Source organism: Taudactylus pleione, unplaced genomic scaffold (genome assembly GCF_031769625.1).
Source record: "Taudactylus pleione unplaced genomic scaffold, aTauple2 ptg000484l, whole genome shotgun sequence".
NCBI classification, from domain to species: Eukaryota; Metazoa; Chordata; class Amphibia; order Anura; family Myobatrachidae; genus Taudactylus; species Taudactylus pleione.
Genome location: NW_028284886.1, coordinates 2,244,980 through 2,267,254, shown reverse-complemented (window position 1 = coordinate 2,267,254; position 22,275 = coordinate 2,244,980). Strand labels below are relative to the sequence as shown.

At 50.7% G+C, this 22,275-nt stretch overlaps 1 protein-coding gene and 1 non-coding gene across 2 annotated transcripts in view; both read left to right on the top strand.

Annotated features, from left to right (window-relative positions):
• Positions 1 to 22,275, top strand: part of TCF25 (TCF25 ribosome quality control complex subunit) — a 77,256-nt gene that overhangs the window by 19,555 nt on the left and 35,426 nt on the right. The window contains exon 6 of the mRNA XM_088449417.1: positions 21,275 to 21,357. Coding sequence (XP_088305543.1) covers positions 21,275 to 21,357 — 83 coding nt within the window. The remainder of the gene's footprint in view (positions 1 to 21,274; positions 21,358 to 22,275) is intronic.
• Positions 8,477 to 8,641, top strand: LOC148502747 (U1 spliceosomal RNA). Its single transcript, XR_015869979.1, has one exon. It is a non-coding gene; the product is annotated as a U1 spliceosomal RNA (small nuclear RNA).

The window sequence follows — 22,275 nt, the reverse complement described above, 5'->3', positions numbered from 1 at the left end:
GGTTGACCTTGGGGTATAGCTGGATCTGGATCCACGGGCACCACGCAGTTAAAGCTTTGCTGCTCCCAGGATGCACTTGGGTCCGTCCTCCTCTATACCCCGCCCCGGCCACAGGCACCTCAGTTTTAGTTGGTGCCCGGCCGGAGTCGGGTCACCCTGTCGCAGTGGGGCTGCAGGAGCAGCCCCTAAGCTTTATTTTAAAAGAGAAATTTTTTATTTTTTTCTACTTTTTTTACACTTTTAGAGCGGCAGCATCAGACTGTCCTTTAGGACGTCCACGCTGCCGCTCCTCCCCGCTGGCGCCGCGACGCCAGTACAGCTCTGGGGATCGCGGCGGACCCCAGAGCCTGTATTAGCTGGGCTCTGGGGACTCCCTTGACTGCTGCCGGACACGACGGGGATCAGGTAAGCCGCGGGTCGCCGCGTGCGGCGGCCCGCGGATACTTTAAATGCAGTCAGAAGCCTCCGGTCTCTGGGGACAGACCGGAGGCGCTAGCGGCGGCGGCGGGCTCCGGGGCGGCGGGCCCCTCCAACCCCCCTGTATCACAGGACCCTCCTTGGGCGATGTTTTCACAGGTGCTGGCGTCTATTGCGGACCGGTTATCGGTCCCATCAGCGGTCCCTTCTAGGGCGTTGCCGCAGCCCACCATCCCCCATTCCCCGGGGGTTCCACAAATATTGCGGTCTCCCCCCGGGGCCCAGACTGTGGGTCCTTACTCGGGACTGCCTGTGTATGTGCAGTCTTCCCCAGGGACGCGTCAGTCTGTAGTGCCTTTGCAGAGTTTTGCTCCGACGGCTCCTCCGCCTTGGGTGGATGTTCTATCCAGCTCCGTACAGAGTCTGGCGGCTTCATCCTCTGCGTTTCAGTCCATGTTGCAAGGTGATGTGCCACCAAGGGTGTCTAAACGTCCGGTTGTGAGTTCACTAGCTGCGCAGTTGTCGGACTCGGAAGTGTCCTCAGATGATGGAGAAATCCATGAGGACTCTGATGTCATGGGGCAGGAGGTGGAAGCTAAGTCCTCCATTAATGTTCCAGCCTTAGTTAGGGCGGTGCGGGCTATCCTACATGTTGAGGATGATGCGCCGGCTCCTAGGTCGAAGTTTCCTAATTTTAAAAAGGCCAAGGTGACTTCAACTGTGTTCCCCCTGTCTGATCAATTATCGGATCATATGGCGGCGGCCTGGCAATTACCTAGTAAGAGGTTCCATCCACAGAAGAGGTTGGCGGCGAACTATTCTTTTCCTGAAGCTCATTGCAGGAAATGGGAAACTCCGCCGGCGGTGGATTCCCACGTTACCCGCTTGATCAAAAGCGCGACGCTGCCATTGCCGTCTATCTCCTCTTTGAAGGATCCCACAGACAGGAAGGTGGAGACTTGTTTAAAGTCCATTTATTCTCTTTCCGGGGCGGTGGCTCGCCCGTCCATGGCTATCTCCTGGGTGGCTAAAGCCATTGAGGCATGGGCCAATGCCTTGGAGGATACCTCCTGATGAGGCTCCGGATATCCAGAGAGCGTTAGTGGGACAGATGCGGGATGCAGCTTCCTATATTGGGGAAGCGTCTTTGGATGCCAGCCTGCTCACTTCTAGGGTGTCGGCTGCAGCGGTGTCTGCTCGGTGCTCCCTGTGGCTGAGGTCCTGGAGGGCTGATGCAGATTCAAAAAAGGGTCTGGAGGCCTTGCCTTTTAATGGTGATTTACTACTTGGTCCGGATTTGGACAAAATAGTGGATACTTTGGCTAAGTCCAAGTCGGCTTTTCTCCCTTCGGCCTCTGCGCCGGCTAAAGTGAGGAGCTCTGCCTTTCGGTCCTTTCGGGTTCAGGGTAAGGCCAAGGGCCAGTCCTTCCCGAGACATTCGGCGACCAAGGCCGCACCCAAGCCCAAGAAGCAGGCATGGAGTGCTCGGCGCCCTTCTTCCAAGCAGGAGGATAAGCCTGCTGCCTGATGGGACGGGCCTCTCTCTGGGGGACCCCAGAGTGGGAGGCCGACTTCTCCAATTCGCCCAGTGTTGGCACAATACCACCACGGATGCCTGGGTTCGAGAAGTAGTCTCTCAGGGGTACGCCCTGTCTTTTCGGTTCAGGCCGCCCCACCAGTTTTTCTGTACGAGTCCTTCTCTGGACAAGACCAAAGCTGGTCAGATTCAGGTAGCTATAGAATCCTTGCTACAAGCAGGGGTCATTGTTCCCGTTCCGCAGTCTCAGCGCGGGACGGGGTACTATTCTACTCTGTTTCTGGTACAGAAACCCAATGGTTCTCATCGCCCTATCCTGAATTTGAAGTCTCTGAACAGATACCTCAGAGTTCCCAGGTTCAGGATGGAAACGTTACGTTCCATCATTCTGGCGATGGAACCCGGGGATTATATGGTCTCCCTCGATATCCAGGACGCCTATCTCCATGTGCCCATAGCACCGGCACATCAGCGGTATCTGAGGTTTGCTATCCTGAACCATCACTACCAATTTCGGGCGTTGCCTTTTGGCCTTTCCACGGCTCCGAGGGTGTTCACCAAGGTGATGGCGGTTATGGCTGCCCACCTTCGGGGTCAGGGTCTACGTCTGTTGCCGTACCTGGACGATCTTCTGCTGCTGGCGAGCTCCCCGGAGGTGCTTCTTCGACATCTCCACCTGACCATTGCTTGTCTTCAAGCACACGGGTGGTTGATGAACTGGAAGAAGTCCTCCCTGATTCCATCACAGCGGATGGTTCATTTGGGAGCCCTGCTGGATTCTCGTCAGCAACGGATTTTCCTGACTCCAGAGAAGGTCTCCTCCCTGCAGCTGCGGATACAGTTGCCTGAGCAGTTGCCGCCTGTCGGTCCATTCAGCTATGAGAGTTCTGGGGTCCATGGTGTCGACATTCGACATGGTGGAATTTGCCCAGTTCCATTCCCGGCCCCTGCAGGGGCTGATTCTATCGGAATGGAACGGGTTACCTCACCGGATCCGCTCTCAGATGCTGGTGTTGTCCCCGGAGGTTCGGCAGTCTTTGGCTTGGTGGCTTCAGATGGCGCATCTGGTCGAGGGGCGCCCCTTTTGGATCCCGGACTGGGTCCTGCTCACGACGGATGCCAGTCTTCGGGGTTGGGGGGCAGTGACCGGCTCATTATCGCTTCAGGGTCGTTGGTCCGCGGAAGAAGCACTTCTCCCCATCAACATCCTGGAACTGCGGGCTGTGTACAGGGCCCTGCAGTCGTCCGGCCCCGCTCTTTACGGAAGGGTGGTTCAGGTGCAGTCCGACAACGCCACCACGGTGGCGTACATCAACCACCAAGGGGGAACTCGCAGTCGGGCAGCAATGTCGGAGGTGTCTCGCATTCTTGCTTGGGCGGAGTGTCACGTTCCAGCGATCTCGGCAGTCTTCATTCCCGGAGTCCTCAATTGGGAGGCGGACTTCCTCAGCCGTCACGACGTGCATCCCGGGGAATGGTCGCTTCACCCAGAGGTGTTTCAGATACTTGTGGACAGGTGGGGGCTGCCGGAGCTGGACTTGATGGCCTCCCGTCACAATCACAAGTTGCCCGTTTACGGGTCAAGGACAAGAGACGCAGGCGCCTTTCTGGTAGACGCTCTGTCGGTGAAATGGATGTTTCACCTGGCGTATCTGTTTCCTCCGATATCCTTACTTCCTCGGGTTCTGCGGAAATTCAAGCAGGACGGCGGCACGCTCGTGCTGGTGGCTCCGGCGTGGCCCAGACGTCCTTGGTACTCCGATCTGAGGTGCCTCTCCATCGACGCTCCGTACCTTCTTCCTCAGCGTCGGGACCTGTTGTCTCAAGGGCCCTGCCTTTACCCGGATCTGGGTCGGCTGTCTTTGACGGCGTGGCTCTTGAGACAGCCGTCTTGAGGTCTAGGGGTTTCTCCAGTTCGGTGATTGGTACCATGCTTAGGGCACGCAAGCCTGCTTCCGCGCGGATTTACCACAGGGTGTGGCGCACTTATTTTCAGTGGTGTGAATCCAGAAACTATGATCCGCAGGTGTTTCGGGTTTCTAGAATCTTGGAGTTTCTTCAATCGGGTTTGGACCTCGGCTTACGCCTGGCCTCTCTGAAGGTTCATGTGTCTGCTTTGTCTGTGTGGTTTCAGCGACGGATTGCTACACTGCCAGACGTTCACACCTTTTTCCAAGGTGTTCTCAGGATCCAGCCTCCCTTCGTGCCTCGGTGGCTCCGTGGGACTTGGCGGTGGTGCTGCGGGTCTTGCAAGGTCCTCCTTTTGAGCCGCTTGAGTCGGTGGAGCTCAAGTGGCTGACGTTTAAGACCATTTTTCTCCTGGCAATTGCTTCTGCCAGGAGGGTTTCAGAATTGGGGGCGCTTTCCTGTCGCTCCCCTTTTCTGATTTTTCACCAGGACAGGGCGGTGCTCCGCACTCGTCCTGAGTTTTTGCCCAAAGTGGTCTCACAGTTCCACATTAATCAGGAACTTGTTGTGCCAGCTTTTCAGTCACCTGATCTTTCCGCTGGTGGGGCTTCCTTAGATGTAGTCCGGGCACTTAGAATCTACGTGGACCGGACTGCTTCGGTTAGGAAGTCGGATTCTTTGTTTGTCCTCTTCGGTTTTCACAAGAGGGGTTGGCCTGCCAACAAGCAAACGTTAGCCCGTTGGCTTCGTTCAGTTATTCGTGAGGCTTATGCACAGGAGGGTTTACCTGTGCCAGCCTCTCTTAAGGCTCATTCCACTCGTTTTGTGGGTCCCTCTTGGGCTGCTAGACGTGGCGCCTCCGCTGTTCAGCTGTGTAAGGCGGCTACTTGGTCTTCAATTCAGACGTTTTTGAGGTTTTATGCGTTTGACACCTTCGCCTCTCAGGATGCATCCTTTGGGCGCCGGGTACTCCTTTCAGCACAGGAGCGTCCCCGCCCTTAGTTGAACTGCTTTGGGACATCCCCAAGGTCAACCCTGTGGACCCCCTATGGACCCTGAAGTAGAAAACAAGAGATATGGTAAGAACTTACCTTTGTTATCTCTGTTTCTACGAAGTCCATAGGGTCCACAGGGCGCCCGCCCTGACGCACCTGGCTTCAAATGGGCTGTGTGGCTGGTCACCGGTTTTCCGTCTCCCATTTCTGTGAGTATGGTTTCTTGTGTGTTCCAGTCTTCCTTCTCTCTGTTTAGTCTCCTCCTCCGGCCTTAGCTGCTTACCAACTGATGTGCCTGTGGCCGGGGCGGGGTATAGAGGAGGACGGACCCAAGTGCATCCTGGGAGCAGCAAAGCTTTAACTGCGTGGTGCCCGTGGATCCAGATCCAGCTATACCCCAAGGTCAACCCTGTGGACCCTATGGACTTCGTAGAAACAGAGATAACAAAGGTAAGTTCTTACCATATCTCTTGTTATTCTGCTGGAATATTCCATCGTTGTGGGGGTACATGAAGTCCATTAAGAACTGCAAATGGTCATCGAGCGATGCGACATAGCTGTTACCGGTCAATGACGTGGTTCAGGCGGACCCAATCCATGCCACGTGAATACACCCCACACCATTATGGAACCACCACCAGCCTTCATGGTGCCTTGTTGACAACTGGGGTCCATGGCCTCATGGGGTCTGCGCCACACCCGAACCCTACCATCAGCCTGAAACAACTGGAACCGTGACTCATTGGACCACGTCACGTTACCAATTCCAATGCTTAATAAGCGACGTCACGAGCCCAGGTGAGGCGCTGTGTCCTGTGTCATAGTGTTAACAGGGACACTCTGGTGGGTCCTCTGCTCCCATATCCCATGGAAGATAAAGATTGCTGCACTGACCTGCTGGATATGCGTCTGGTTCCTCCTGCATTGAATGTGGATGTGATTTGAGCCAGTGTCACTAGTATGTTACCATGGACAATTCTGGCCAGACGCCGCTGTTCACGATCATTAAGCACCCATGGTCGGTATACCTGATACACACGTGACACCGTAAATCGAGAAATGTTGAATGTCCGCACAACTTCGGAGATTAATATACCATCCCTTGGGCACCCGCCATCATGCCCCATTCGAACTCCAATAATTCTCTTCGCCCTGCCATGAGCAGCCTAGCCGGGGTTCAAACTGACTCGTGAGATGTCAGATTACAACTGAAGTAGGTCTGGGCATTTCCAAGACGTCACCGTACAACGCCACCTACCATTATGTATCCCAGAATACACATGTAGCAGCAGCGGCACTCAGGGTCTCAGAAAAAGTAGCACAGTGTCTGTCTGATCGACATTTCACTGGATTTCCTGTTTTCAGCAGGGACCCCCCCTCCCCTTCCCCTTGCAATTCCTGCATCTGCCTATTGTGTCTGTCCTGGTAATGTCTGCCATTAGCCTTTCGTTCCTCTTCCCAAAGTTACAGGGTGTGCTATATTTCTTATTTCTCCTTCATCCACTAGGGGACACTGGAGTTCAAGACAGTGGGGTATAGACGGTGGTAGAGTAGAGCCTGGCACTTTAAATTCAGAAGTGTGACTGGCTCCTCCCCCTCTATGCCCCATCAGCCCCAGTTTTAGAAATGTGCCCGAGAAGAGCCGGTCACATAGGGCTGAGCTCCAGCCCACACTTAGTATTTTTACTTTTATTTTAACTTTATTTATTTTCATAGCTTCAACAAGCATTGAGGACAGGCTGACAGAGTGCTGCGTCTGTCAGCCTGCTACATGGAGACATCAGGAGACCCGCCACCACTAATAAAGAGTGCGTGTCCGGGTCCCAGGCACCCTGGCAGTAGCTCAGGGAGGGACACGCCACAGCTTAATATAGAAGCTGTGTCCGTGCTTCCATATGCCTAGCCGCAGCCCTGATGCCAGCAGCTGGTAAGTATAGCTCTGTTCCCCTGACTAGCGGGGGACTGAGTTAGATCTGCGGCCCGTCCGCCCCCTCCCAGGCTCAAACAGTCCTGGATTCCTGTTATAACGCCGCTAGCGTTATTACAAGGGGCGGAGCTACCGCGCATATAGCGCGGATATCCACAAGAGAGACTGTTCAGACAGTCTGTAATTACATAGGTTCGCTGTGCACTGCCCTGCTACGAGCTGCTGGCGCACGCTCTTAACATCCCTGCACTGCTGAGTCAGCGCTGGCTCACTTAAAAGAGTCTGACAGCGCTGTGTTTGACTGCTGCTCTCATGTAAGTGAGAGACGATGTGATCTCCTCCTCCCTCTGCTCTATGCCACAGTGGTGAGCAGCAGGGGTTAGTTTATTGGCGGTTAAGACCGGATGCAGTTAGCGACGGGGCTCTACTCCCGGCAGTGAGGGGGCGTGGCTTAGGTCCGGCAGCCATTACTGCTCCCGGGGAGCAGGCGCCGCATTTTTTTTTTCTGGCCTCTCAGTTGGCGCGCACTACAGCGCAGGCATATGCAGAGGCTGTCACTGTACAGAGCACAGACAGTCTGTAACTTTGCAGAGGCAGCTGCTTGCAGTGCAGGGAGAGGCGTAGAAGTTGGTGCCTGAAGACGCTGCACTCACTGTACCGCTGCTGGAGTTAGTTCCAAGCACCTTTGTCTACCTATGACATAATTTAATATGGGTAGCTTTGTATACATGCCTACATGAGTTAAGTGTATGGATGAGTATATATGTGTATATATACGGGGCTTTCCTGCTTATATATACTGTCTGTTAAAACCAGTTTTGTTCTATTGCTGTTTCCAATTATAAAGCGTGGCAGAATACGCTGCGATATATAAGAACTGTTAATAAATATATAGATGAAGAGGACCTATGTGTATAGTCTCCCCTGTGCATAGCTGTAGATTCTAGATAGAACCTAGTTTGGTCTCTATGATAGTAAAATGCTGAGGCATACTGAGCTGATTACAAGTCTTCCTGCTTACTCAGTCACGCAGCGGCATGGTCCATATAGAACATGGCTCATCTCTGTAGTTCCTATATGGTGGTCAGATTCCAGCAATGAACTTGTTAGTACTTTATCTAGCAGTAATGTACTTCTATTCTGTAGGGGAGAGCACTTCAAAACTGTCGACCCCACAACTATCCTAACTGCTGCCCTACGTCATTGTGATGTCACTGTGTAGAGATAGTTGCGACTATTTTACAATTGTCTATCTCAAGATGTCTGCTGGAGTCTGTTTGATTAAGAAATTAATCAGTACTCGCTAATGTCAGATGTTATTGAAGCAGTACCTCTACATATCATGGGACCCACCGCCACTATTATAGAGTGAGTGTCCGGGCCCCTGACAGTAGCTCAGGGAGGAACATGCCGCAGCCTAATTCAGAGGCTGTGTCCATGTCACTTTGCCCTCCGCATGACAAATGTGCCTGTTAATGCAGTATACTTCATTGCACTGAGGTCGTCCTTTTGATCCCCACTTTGAAAAGGTGGGTTCAACTGGAGCTCAAATGGCTCACCTGATAAGGCAAGGGCAGAAGGCTCCCAGGATCTATACCAGTCTGGGACAGCACGCTGCTAAAATATCAGGCCTACAGAGGATGGACACACGGCACATCAGCAGTCTCCCTGCGTGGAGGTAAGCCACAGTTCATACTTACCTGGCCGGGGAGATACCATGATCACAAAGGTGGTTCTCCCAGGGCGAGGCGCATCCATTGCACTCTGGGTGTGCTGACCCCCGATGATTTCTCAAAATGCGGAAATCTCGACTGCATAATTTGTGGAAGTGGGGGACTGCGTTCATGCTTTTTCCTGGATAAATTATCGTTACCTGTGACCTTGTATGAGGGTACATGTACAATATATATATATATATATATATATATATATATAATGTATCGCTTCTTATCCTTGCCATAAAGGCAAGGGTAGGATTTGTTCTTATCAGTTTTAGATCTGATACCTAGCATATTTTAAAAAGAAAGATACTGCAATTGGAGGCTGGACTCTCCTGCTGCGGTGGGTTGGTACAACAACTTCGATTTACACATACTATGTATGAATGTATTTGTTATATGTGTGGGTATGCCTATGCTTCCGCAATCATTAGGTTACCTCTAATTCCACAGATGGGAAGCCGCCTGGGATTACCAGAAGCTGTAGGCTATAATATATTATATTGGCTCTATAGACTAGAGTCATGTTCTGCAGTTTACATTGTGATAATCACAATTCCCTAAAGGCATGGCTTCTAATATGGACCATATACTTGTCGGGGAGCCTTCTGGTAGTCCACACATGTATATAAGATAGGCACTTACACCCTTCTGGGGTTACAGTTTTGTTCCTGTCAGTTTATATCTACGGCGCCCCCTTTTCGGGGGAGTTATTATTATTACAATGTATGTGTATGTATATATACTCGCTTTGACAAAGGGGCACGTATCCCCTGAAACGTCGGCCTGTTTGTTTCAACATAGTTTAGATATACCTTTTTGATCACTATTTAAGTCTCGGAGTGCCGCTATTTGTGGTTCCTACTATGTATATATTTATATATTATATAGAGCATAATGTTCTCCTAGTGCAGGAGTATACAAGTATACTTACTATGTTGACTTCTCATGCAACTATTTGTCTAAGTGTACGTGTGTATGTATACCGATATTTCTACTTCAGGGTCCATAGGGGGTCCACAGGGTTGACCTTGGGGTTATAGCTGGAACAGGATCCATGGGCACCACACAGTTAAGCTTTTAGCTCCCAGGATGCACTTGGGTCCTCTATACCCCGCCCCCGAGCCACAGGCACCTCAGTGTAAGCTGGTGCCCGGCCGGAGTCGGTCACCGCGCAGGGGGGCTGCAGGAGCAGCCCCCAGAAGCTTTTTATTTTAAGTTACATTTTATTAATTTTTAATCTATTTTTACTACAGACGGCAGCGAAGGGCTGTCTGTACAGACGCCCACGCTGCCGCTCTGATCCCCGACTGGCGCCGCGACGCCAGTACTGATCTGGGGATCGCGGCGGGAGGGCAGAGTCCGTACTAGCCGGACTCTGTCTACCTCCCAGGACTGCTGCCGGAGTCGCCGGGGATTCAGGTAAGCCGCGCGTCGCTGGCTAGCGGCGGCGCGCGGAATGCCTTAAATGCAGTCCTTTAGCCTCAGGTCCGGGGGACAGACCGGAGGCTGCTGGCAGTGGCGGCGGGCCCCCCCCCATAACCCGTGGGACCACTAGACCACCAGGGATAACCGGCAAGCGGGAAGCCAGCATCCCTGGGGTTAATGGCCAGCCAGGGGAGGAAGCCTTCCCTGTCAGCGGCTCCTCCCCTCAGCTCAGCGCGCCTTTCAGCACGCAGTCTGGCGTCGCTGAGCTGCAGATTCCTCGGCCACTCCTCCTCTGAGGTCTCCAGCGGCCATTTTCCCAGTGGCAGCGCAGATCTCAGGGAGCACGCGGACCGGTCCCCCTGTGTACCTCTCCCCTGATTAAGGACAGCGTACACAGCACTATAGCCCTCCCAGACACTGAATCTGGGCAGGTTGATTGTAGTGTAAAGGTGCAGTGAGTATATCTTCCTGCATGGTATGTGACTTTTGCTAGTGCTGCCTGTCTGTGCTTATTTTCCGCTTACTGTCAGCTTATACCTATCCCTTTACTTCTCCTACAAGCCCTACAGGTGTGTGGGGGAGGGGCGTTTCTACTGACCTCACTTATATAGATCACGTATTTGTGAGGTCCGTCACATACAGTTGTGTGCTACTCAGTGCCATATTGTGGGCTGTTGTTCAGCACACCGGTGAGTGCGTTTTACTTCTACCCTGGTGCCAGATATATAATATATTCTGTCATGTCAGACGAGGAGGTTGAGCGCTCAGTGGCTCCGGTGTTGGCCTCCTGCGGACGCTGTTCTGCAGGAGTAGATAGGGAGGATTTGTCACAGGATGGCCTGTGTAGTCGATGCCAGGTGGCTCCTGGCCCATCCAGACCTTCTCTGGCGCAGGAACCACCGTGGGCGATGTTTTCTCAAGTGCTGGTGTCTATTGCGGACCGTCTGTCGGTCCCGACTGCTCTCCCTACTAGGGCGGTGCCCCAGCCGACCATCCCCCATTCCCCGGGTGTCCCACAGTTATTGCGGAGTCCTCCTGGGTCTCAATCAGTTGGTCTCTATGCGGGGTTGCCTATGTATATACAGGCTTCCCCTGTGCCGCAGCAGCCTGTGGTACCTTTTCAGGCCCCTATGGCGACGCCTCCACCATGGGTGGATGTGCTCTCCAACTCCGTGCAAAATTTGGCGGCCGCTTCCTCGGCTTTTCAGTCAATGTTGCAGACTGACATGCCTTCTAGGATTTCTAAACGCCCACTCATGACACGGGCTGCTCAGGTATCGGACTCAGAGGGTTCCTCAGATGATGGGGAGGTCCCTGATGACACTGACTCGGACGCCTCGGTCCAGGAAATGGATACCAAGTCGTCCATTAATGTGCGAGCACTAGTTAGGGCGGTGCGAGCTATTCTTCTTATAGAGGATGAGGCACCGGTTCCTAGGTCAAAGTTTCCTAGTTTCAAAAAAACTAAGGTGGCTTCTGCGGTGTTTCCCCTGTCGGATCAGCTGACGGATCATATGGCGGTAGCTTGGCAGGCGCCCAGTAAGAGATTCCTTCCTCAGAAGCGGTTGGCTTCTAATTACCCCTTCCCTGAGGCACATTGTAAAAAATGGGAAACTCCACCGGCGGTGGATTCCCATGTCACCCGTTTAACTCGGGGCGCCACCTTACCATTACCGTCGATATCCTCGCTGAAGGATCCCACGGACAGGAAAGTTGAGACTTGCTTAAAGTCTATTTACTCCCTCTCCGGGGCGGTGGCCCGACCGTCCATGGCCATTTCCTGGGTGGCCAAGGCCATTGAGGGGTGGGCCAATGCATTGGAAGATACCTTCCCGGACGACGCTCCGGATGTCCAGCGGGCGTTGTTGGGACAAATGAGGGACGCCGCTTCTTACATTGGAGAAGCTTCTTTAGATGCTAGTCTGCTGACCTCGCGGGTATCGGCTGCAGCGGTGTCTGCCCGCCGATCCTTATGGTTGCGGTCCTGGAGAGCGGACTCTGATTCAAAGAAAGGTCTGGAGGCCTTACCTTTCAATGGGGAATTACTATTTGGTCCGGACTTGGACAAAATAGTGGACACCCTGGCTAAATCCAAGTCGGCCTTCCTCCCTTCGGCGGCACTGCCTGCTAAGGTTCGGAGTTCGGCTTTTCGTTCCTTTCGGGTTCAGGGTAAGGCGAAAGGTCAGTCCTTCCCGAGACAGTCTGCGAGTAAGACGGCCTCTAAACCCAAGAAGCAAGCCTGGAGTGCTCGGCGCCCTTCTTCCAAGCAGGAAGATAAACCTACGGCCTGATGGGACGGGCCTCCCTCTGGGGGACCTCAGAGTGGGAGGCCGACTTCTTCTATTTGCCCAGTGCTGGCACAATACCACCACGGATGCCTGGGTTCGAGAAGTGGTCTCCCAGGGGTACGCCCTGTCTTTTCGGCACAGACCACCCCACCAGTTTTTCTGCACAAGTCCTTCTCAGAACAAGACCAAGGCGTTACAGGTTCAGGAGGCTATAGAGTCCTTGCTGAAAGCAGGGGTCATTGTTCCCGTTCCTCTATCACAACGAGGGACGGGGTATTATTTGTCTCTGTTTCTGGTGCAGAAACCCAATGGTTCTCATCGCCCTATCCTCAACTTGAAGTCTCTGAACAAATTCCTCAGAGTTCCCAAGTTCAGGATGGAAACGTTACGTTCCATCATTCTGGCGATGGAACCGGGGGATTACATGGTGTCCCTGGACATCCAGGACGCCTACCTCCATGTTCCGATAGCATCTTCACACCAGCGGTATCTGAGGTTCGCTATCCTTCAACACCACTATCAGTTCCGGGCGCTACCCTTTGGTCTCTCCACGGCACCGAGGGTGTTCACGAAGATTATGGCGGTCATGGCCGCACATCTTCGGAACCAGAATGTACGGCTGCTGCCGTACCTGGACGACCTCCTGTTGCTGGCGAGCTCCCCGGAGGTACTGCTTCAACATCTCCACCTGACGATCGCTTGCCTGCAAGCACACGGGTGGTTGATAAATTGGAAAAAGTCCTCTCTGATTCCATCACAGCGGATGGTTCATTTGGGAGCCCTGCTGGATTCGCGTCAGCAAAGGATCTTCCTGACTCCGGAGAAGGTCGCCTCCCTACAGCTGCGGATACGCAGTTGCCTGAGCCGTTGCCGCCTGTCGGTCCATTCGGCTATGAGAGTTCTGGGGTCCATGGTGTCGACATTCGACATGGTGGAATTTGCCCAGTTCCATTCCCGGCCCCTGCAGGGGCTGATTCTATCAGAATGGAACGGGTTACCTCACCGGATCCGCTCTCAGGTGCTGGTGTTGTCTCCGGACGTTCGGCTATCTTTGGCTTGGTGGCTTCAGACAGCTCATCTGGTCGAGGGGCGCCCATTTTGGATCCCGGACTGGGTCCTGCTCACGACGGATGCCAGTCTCCGGGGTTGGGGGGCAGTGACCGGCTCTTTGTCGCTTCAGGGTCGTTGGTCAGCGGAAGAAGCACTTCTCCCCATCAACATCCTGGAACTGCGGGCAGTATACAAGGCCCTGCAGTCGTCCGGCCCCGCTCTTCACGGAAGGGCGGTACAGGTGCAGTCCGACAACGCCACCACGGTGGCGTATATCAATCACCAAGGCGGAACTCGCAGTCAGGCAGCGATGTCGGAGGTGTCTCATATCCTGTCTTGGGCGGAGGGTCACATTCCAGCGATCTCGGCGGTCTTCATCCCCGGAGTCCTCAATTGGGAGGCGGACTTCCTCAGCCGTCACGACGTGCATCCCGGGGAATGGTCGCTTCACCCAGAGGTGTTTCAGCTACTCGTGGACAGGTGGGGACTGCCGGAGCTGGACTTGATGGCCTCCCGTCACAATCACAAGTTGCCCGTTTACGGGTCAAGGACAAGAGACGCAGGTGCAAGTCTGGTGGACGCGCTGTCGGTGACATGGACGTTTCACCTGGCGTATCTGTTTCCTCCGATATCCCTGCTTCCTCGGGTTCTGCGGAAATTCAAGCAGGACGGCGGCATGCTCGTGCTGGTAGCTCCGGCGTGGCCCAGACGTCCTTGGTACTCCGATCTCAGGAGCCTCTCCATCGACGCTCCGTACCCTCTTCCTCAGCGTCGGGACCTGTTGTCTCAGGGGCCCTGCCTTTACCCGGATCTGGGTCGGCTGTCTTTGACGGCGTGTCTCTTGAGACAGCCGTCTTGAGGTCTCGGGGCTTCTCCAGTTCGGTTATTGGTACCATGCTCAGGGCACGCAAGCCTGCTTCAGCACGGATTTATCACAGAGTGTGGCACACTTACTTTCAGTGGTGTGAGTCCAGACATTATGATCCTCAGGTGTTCCGAGTTTCTAGGATCTTGGAATTTCTTCAGTCAGGATTGGATCTCGGCTTACGCCTTGCATCTCTGAAGGTTCATGTGTCCGCCTTGTCCGTGTGGTTTCAACGGCGGATTGCAATACTACCAGACGTTCACACCTTTTTCCAAGGTGTTCTCAGGATCCAGCCTCCCTTTGTGCCTCCTGTGGCTCCTTGGGACTTGGCGGTGGTGCTACGGGTCCTGCAGGGTCCTCCGTTTGAGCCTCTTGAGGCGGTGGAGCTCAAGTGGCTGACATTTAAGACGGTTTTTCTCCTGGCAATTGCTTCGGCCAGGAGGGTGTCTGAATTGGGGGCGCTTTCCTGTCGCCCTCCTTTCCTGATTTTTCACCAGGACAGAGCGGTGCTCCGCACTCGTCCTGAGTTTTTGCCCAAAGTGGTCTCGAAGTTCCATATTAATCAGGAACTTGTTGTGCCAGCTTTTCAGTCCCCTGATCTTTCAGCTGGTGAGACTTCCTTAGATGTGGTCCGGGCGCTTAGAATTTATGTAGACCGGACGGCTTCGGTTAGGAAGTCTGATTCCTTGTTTATCCTCTTTGGTTTTCACAAGAGGGGTTGGCCTGCCAACAAACAAACGTTAGCCCGTTGGCTTCGTTCCGTTATTTGTGAGGCTTATGCACAGGAGGGCTTACCTGTGCCAGCCTCTGTTAAGGCTCATTCCACTCGTTCTGTGGGTCCCTCTTGGGCTGCTAGACGTGGCGCTTCTGCTGTTCAGCTGTGTAAGGCGGCCACTTGGTCTTCAATTCAAACGTTTTTGAGGTTCTATGCGTTTGTCACCTTTGCCTCTCAGGATGCATCCTTTGGGCGCCGGGTACTCCTTTCAGCACAGGAGCGTCCCCGCCCTTAGTTGTACTGCTTTGGGACATCCCCAAGGTCAACCCTGTGGACCCCCTATGGACCCTGAAGTAGAAAACAAGAGATATGGTAAGAACTTACCTTTGTTATCTCTGTTTCTACGAAGTCCATAGGGTCCACAGGGCGCCCGCCCTGACGCACCTGGCTTCAAATGGGCTGTGTGGCTGGTCACCGGTTTTCCGTCTCCTATTGCTGTGAGTATGGTTTCTTGTGTGTTCCAGTCTTCCTTCTCTCTGTTCCATATTCTCCTCCGGCCTAGGCTGCTTACCAACTGAGGTGCCTGTGGCTCGGGGGCGGGGTATAGAGGAGGACCCAAGTGCATCCTGGGAGCTAAAAGCTTAACTGTGTGGTGCCCATGGATCCTGTTCCAGCTATAACCCCAAGGTCAACCCTGTGGACCCTATGGACTTCGTAGAAACAGAGATAACAAAGGTAAGTTCTTACCATATCTCTTGTTATTCATGTTCCTCGTATGACTACTTCCTAATAATTGGGAAACACCTGTTTTTTTAGCCCTAACTGGGGTTTTCTTTACAGATATATCCCTTCTTACCTTATCCCTTCTTATCCCTTGGGATAATTATTGCATTCTATGTCTATGTACAGGTACCTTTCTCTGTATAGGTTCCTGTACTCCATATTATTGTCTAGTCGCATATCTCAATAAAATGAGGCTATAAAGTGGCCCCTGGGTACATTCCTATCAGTACATAAAAATCCAGATTCTATTCCATCCTCAGGGCTTACTTGGTTAAATGACAACAGATCACACTTCTGCTCCTGTGCCTGAAGGTCTAGGGCCACCCACCAAATAGGCAGGGTCAGGCCTGGCTTGATTAGATTGGTGGGTATCCAGTAAATCATGGGCCCTGCGGTTCAAGTTTAATCCCTCATTGTGAACACTATGATTGTCAAGGGTCACTGGGGGGGATCCATCATCAAATATGTAATATTTCTATGTGTATCTTGACCAGTACAGGGTCTTATTTAATTCTTTCACTATCCCGCCTCTTGACTAATACGCACTTAACCATTATAAGTGTTAATGTACTAATACTTACTCTAGCAGACCGTGCTTGGGGTATATGTATAATCTCTATAAGGATACACATCCCTAATGGAACAAGCTCAGGTATAGAGTCCTGTAGTACGACCTTCTTGTTACCACTAACATTTTGCTAGTTTTCTACAGTCTCTCCTACGGCAACATCGCCAGACTGAAGACTGTGCTATGGAGCATTGGTTTTTAGCCCACTGAAGCTACTCTCTATTCCCGATGTGACGGGTTGCTGTGAGATGGAGAAGGTCAGTGACATTCTACATAGTTTCTAGAGGGCTTCTGATTGCTCACAGGTAAGCGGTACCCCACTATTGCCTCGGAAGATGCTCCGATTTCATGCAACCTGACACGACATAGCCGTTATTCTCCCTTCTGCATCCTAGCTGCAGACTTAGTAATCCGCTCTTTTTAGCAGCAGGCTCTACACTTTAGAGCTTTCCTGGCGTGCATAGTTCCAACATTGAGAATGTCACTTTATTCTTCTGTTGGGGTTATAATGGACTGTAGCGCATCTGTGGGCTAATGCACATCTTTACATTAAAGTGTGACAGTCATTATGTTCCACGCAGGGGGCCTGGTTGTTTTCCTGTTCAGTACTGTGAATATTTTCATCACACTGACAGGTACTTGATGGGTACCTCTATGGTTGTCCTAGTTCTGTAGCCTTGCTGTATGGTTGCTTCCCTATATTGGTAGCTCTCACTGGGTGACTGTTGCATCCGTGCTCTTTAACTGCTAGGGTAACTGGGTTGTTTTTATACTATGTTCAGGACAGCAGTTGATACTGCCTACGCACTTCCATCATGTTGGATGTTGTTTGGAGTTTGTTGCTGTGGGTTTCTTTTCAGGTCGGCACAGTGGCTTGTGCTGTAAGGTCTCCACTTGGGATGCCCCATACACTAATTCGAGACCCGCCCCAGGCAGTAGTAACCACTCAATAGGCAGACAACTGATGGGCTGCCAGACATTCTGCCAGTGGTCTGGTATGGGGATTTCCAGCTGCAAGGTTTCAGTTGCTGTTTTTCCCTCTGTTTCTGAGTTGATTGTACTGCTGTCTGACGCTCTGAAAGGAATTGTGGTCTCGATTCTTTCAGAGCTGCCTCTGCCTCATGTCATTGGGATTTCTATCCTTATTGGAGACTTCTATGGTTTCACTCTGGTTGCCAACCTTGTAGTAGTTGGACCTCAAGAATGGTCCAGGGCGACTGTTCGGTCTTGTCTTTTGCTCCCTGTATACTCTTGTTAGGAGTCTGTGGACAGGATCAACTCTGTATCTGTAGATTGGTATTGTTATATGTATAACTATATGAGTTATGTTCAGCAGTGCTGGGATTCTGCTGTCTCCAAATTATACAGCTTATCATGTTCAACTCTGGTTCGTGCTTGGTCTGTTTCGGCTGAGCTTACGGTGTTCAGCTGTTTTCATCTGCGGTTGTTCTCTTGCTAGCAGTATTCCATTCCATTTACGCTGTAAGGTGTGGAATTTCTATGGCTGTTTAGCAGGGAGCCTTGATTGTCTCCTCTGCTCTACAACACTTGATCTTCAGCTCTTGCCTTTCCATTAGGCCTATGGTTCTTGGTGATCCCGGTTTTCGGTTTTGCCAAGGGTTCGGCAAGTTCTCCGCGCTTCCCACCCGGGAGGTTGGCTTTGGGACGTCCCCACTGTCTTGAACTCCAGTGTCCCCTAGTGGATGAAGGAGAAAACAGGATTTTGGTACTTACCGATAAATCCCTTTCTCCGATTCCACAGGGGACACTGGACGCCCGCCCAGCGCTGCGTACCTGCCATTTTGTTTGGTTTCTTATAAGGTTGTGTGACTGCATGTGTTCCCTGCAGTTGGTTCCTCTGTTCTCCCTCATTCGGTCTTGTTCCGTTCTGTGGTCCTCTCCTTCTCCTCGTTTTCCTATGGTCCTCCGTCTCCTCTCGGGCTCAGTTCTTAAACTGGGGCTGATGGGGCATAGAGGGGGAGGAGCCAGTCACACTTCTAAATTATTTAAAGTGCCAGGCTCTACTCTACCACCGTCTATACCCCACTGTCTTGAACTCCAGTGTCCCCTGTGGAATCGGAGAAAGGGATTTATCGGTAAGTACCAAAATCCTGTTTTTTAATCTTTTTGGGATGCTATTGAATCTGCCTGCTTTTGTGTAAAAGATGAAGGCAAATAAGAGTTCCTATAACAAATGCTGATAGGGTGATATAAACGTATGTCTATATGTATCAGTAATAACTTCTTACACTATTAGGTGGACTTCTAGGAAGCAATCCGATCCCGTTTTCTCTCCCATACTGGGATCTTTTCCCCTGATGTTAGTGATCATTGTTTATTGCTGGCACAAGAGCAGCCTCTGATCCTACGGATCAAAAAATGATATCCAGCGTTCTTAATACTAAAGCGCTATCAGAACGTGTTATTGGTATACAGCAGACATTAAGGCAGCGCTAATGGAAAGGGGTGCGCTCTGGCAGCTGGCACACAAGTCTCACACTGCAAAAGACTGGCGGCTTCTCAGGACCAACAAAGACTAATACACGTAACAAGCCCGGAGATCAAAGTCCCAACTTTTATTGCTTTGAACTCAATGTTGTCTCCAACCGAGCCATAAAGTTCTGGTGTAGAATCGCCTTCTGGTAGTATGAAAGGTGCAGTAATGCTCTCCTCCAATACATATCTCACAATAGGTGCGACAGGTGGGTGGTTAGGCAGACGCGGGGTATCAGGAGTGTGTCACTAACAGAGACTCGTCTAAAGAGTAGGAAGATCATTGGTCGCGGCAATGTCAGAACAACGTGGCTGTGGAAAAGGCCACCTCTGAATCAGTTTCAGCTATTTTGGGGAAGAAGCAGAAGAACAAATCTAGTCTTACTGGTGCACTCTTAATAAATAGGATGAAAAGTCAGAAAAAGAAAAAATTAATGACATGATAATACTTACACTCTTTTTATTAGATACTAATTAAAGGTTATTATAGATACACTTCTGGTTACCTGGGATCACAAAAACAAATGATCATAAAATACAAATCAATAATTAATACAATAATTCATAAATATGGCGAAAATATTCTTCTCCCAATTCCCTTGTGTAATCATAGAGTAAGATTAGTTGACAGGAAACTAGAGTGGATACACCACCTTTTTAGGATGTGTAGTACTTAGATAATCTCATTAATACCCTAGAGACCAATTTAAGCACATCCAAAGTCAGGGCAGCTGTATATTTTAACTGAATCATTGTGCTTATATTTGATAATGTAATTATTTCGCTAGGAATTAGTTTGAACACATCAGACTCAGCAGCCATATATCATCATTGAGTCATTATGCTCATGATTGGAAATGATAGAATTGATAACATAGGCAGTTGAAAAACATATATAATCTTTTAACCTAGTTCTGTCCCATCACTATCAAACCTGAAACAGTGTTCTCCCTGAGGTAATTAATAGAGTAATAGAATAGTGAACTCAGAATATATAATAAGTGTATGAACACATACATATATGCAGAGACTGGTCAGTTTAAGTATGGAAAAGGTCGCAGTCTTTTGTAGATACTATTCAGTCTACAATTCGTAAAGCACAGTATATAATACTTTGCAACAATTGGTTGTGCTGATGGTTTAAATAAGAGATAGTAAATAGTCTATACAGACTTGATATAACTATTTAAAGTATACACAAAATGAAGCAAATAGTACCCACTTTATGTGTAGATGGAGACCACAGAGTTAAATCAATGTGTCACAGAAATTTGAGGAAAGCTTGGGGGCAAGCTTTGTTACACACCTTCTGCTTTCCCTTGTCTATATATATCGAACAACGGATGAGAGAGGAGTGAACAAGATCCCCAGGGAAACAACAGGTTGAAGTGCTTCTACTGTCCTCGCTCCTGACCGTGTCTCCCCTCTGTTGCTATTAAAGCATTGCAGAGGGAGAGTTTCAGTCCGGCTTGAATGAGAGGACGCTAGAGTGTTAGGAAGAAAATATACCTCGTGTGAGAGTGGCTGCGGGAGTGCGGCTGCCAATGATGTTTCAGCTGGGCTGTTACGAGTAGACAGCCCGTGGCTTGTGGCTGCGGGAGTGCGGCTGCCAGTGGTGTATCAGCTGGGCTGTTGCATGTAGACAGCCCGTCAGGTGGACGCGCGTTTCGCCTCTGCAGGCTTGGTCACCTGATCGCCTGATAACTTATTTATAATTATTGTGTACAAATGGTTCTGATTGACTAGTGGGGACTCTACAAAAAACCTTCTCTACACCTCTGAATCAGGCCTGATGTAACTATCGACAATAATAGAGAAAGTTCCACTCCACTGATTTGTGCATGCGTCGTGTCTCAACATGGACCCTTTTGGGAATGTTCTCTATTGCTCTGCTTTACATATTGAGTGATCATTTTTTCATGTGTCCTTGTTTCCTTCATGATGCTCTCGTTTCTATCTGCAGTTTTAATAGCCACTTTGTTAGTGCAAGCTAGCCCGCCACACTCACACTGCCCACACTCCCAGCTCACTGGGCAGGCTTCCTTATATAGCTGCAGTCTCCTCAGTCCCTCCAGCTCCCTAACAGAGGGGGGGAATCTCCTCCACTTGGACACCAGATAAAAGTGCTGGTGCTGATACCTTTGTGTCCTATAGGTTACCTTCCATGCATTGGCCGTACCCCTAACCCGTCTATTTAACATGTCATGTTCTCATGGCACCCACCCCAAACAGTGGTAGGCCACACGCCATCCCTTTGTCCAGATCACAGGGTATCAAAAGTTAAAGAACTACAGGCCCAGCTCCCTTCCCCCAATACCATCAATAGAAATTGTAAATACACCACTGAAATTATAGTTACCTGCTAAACACAAGAACAGAACGGAGCATAGGAAAATTATGCCCCCTCTATTAGAGGCCTATTGTAACTCCTGTTAGATAGACATTGTGGCCTTGTAAGTAAGCTTGCCCAATGCCGTTGGCCCTGGTAAATAATGTGATTGGTGCATAGGTGTCTCTTTCTGATATGATTATTACTATTTACATTGACCTTGTCCTGCTATAATGTTGTCTCCACCTCGCAGGCAGCGTCAGAGGCAGCGGCCGCACCACAGAAGTACCTGGCTCACATCCCTAAAGAACACCTGGCCGAGATACAGCAAAACGGGTGAGCGTCTGTCTGACTGTACGTTATGGGCGAGGCTAATAAAATCCCTTACCGGCGGAAATCTGGGATGAAGTCTCCTGGAAGTGATGTCATTCACCTGTGCGTGATGATGTCACGTTAAAGGAAAAACAAAACAAAAAAACCTGACCAAACAGAAATGAATGCAGTGGGGTGCGGTGTGTAGGGGACAGCATAACACAAACGTATGGCAAGTAACAGTACGCCTGCTTACCTTGTCATGCTGTACCTGTGTAAGTAGGGCCCTAAGACGGTGTTGGGTGTAATGAGGGCTGCGTGGTGCATGGCATAGTAATAGACGGTCTGAAAGTGTTTCTTAGTGCATCACTTAGCGTAATGTTCAATAGCTCCTGCCTGCTGCGTCCATCATTGCCTCGCTGAGCCTGCCTTCCCATGTATTCACTGACCCAGTGCTAATTGCATATGACTGCACAGCAGCTTCCAGATCCAGTTCATTTGACCGTTAGCAGGGCAGGATCCGCAGGGAGCCATACATACTGTACCTGACCCCGGGGGTAATGTGCAGAACCACATGTGCCAATGAGGTTATTGTGCTAATACATATACTTTTAAAAAACTACATATATCCATCTTTGGACACTTGTTTATTCAAAATAATATCTATTCTCAATAATAAATGCTATTACAATATCCATACAACACACACACAGGACTTGGTACTGTACAGCTGTTGATAACTACAAATTAAGAGCAGATACTGACAGGCAGCAAAGTCCCTGGAGCCGAGCCTCCAGCGAGCCTAATGGTGCATACACACGTTCAGATCTGTCAGACGAACGATTTCAGACTGCATTAAAATGAATGGAATCGTCCAAGTCTGACTGCAAACACATCAGATGTCAGATATCGTTATCTGACAATCGGGAACGCGCATCGTTG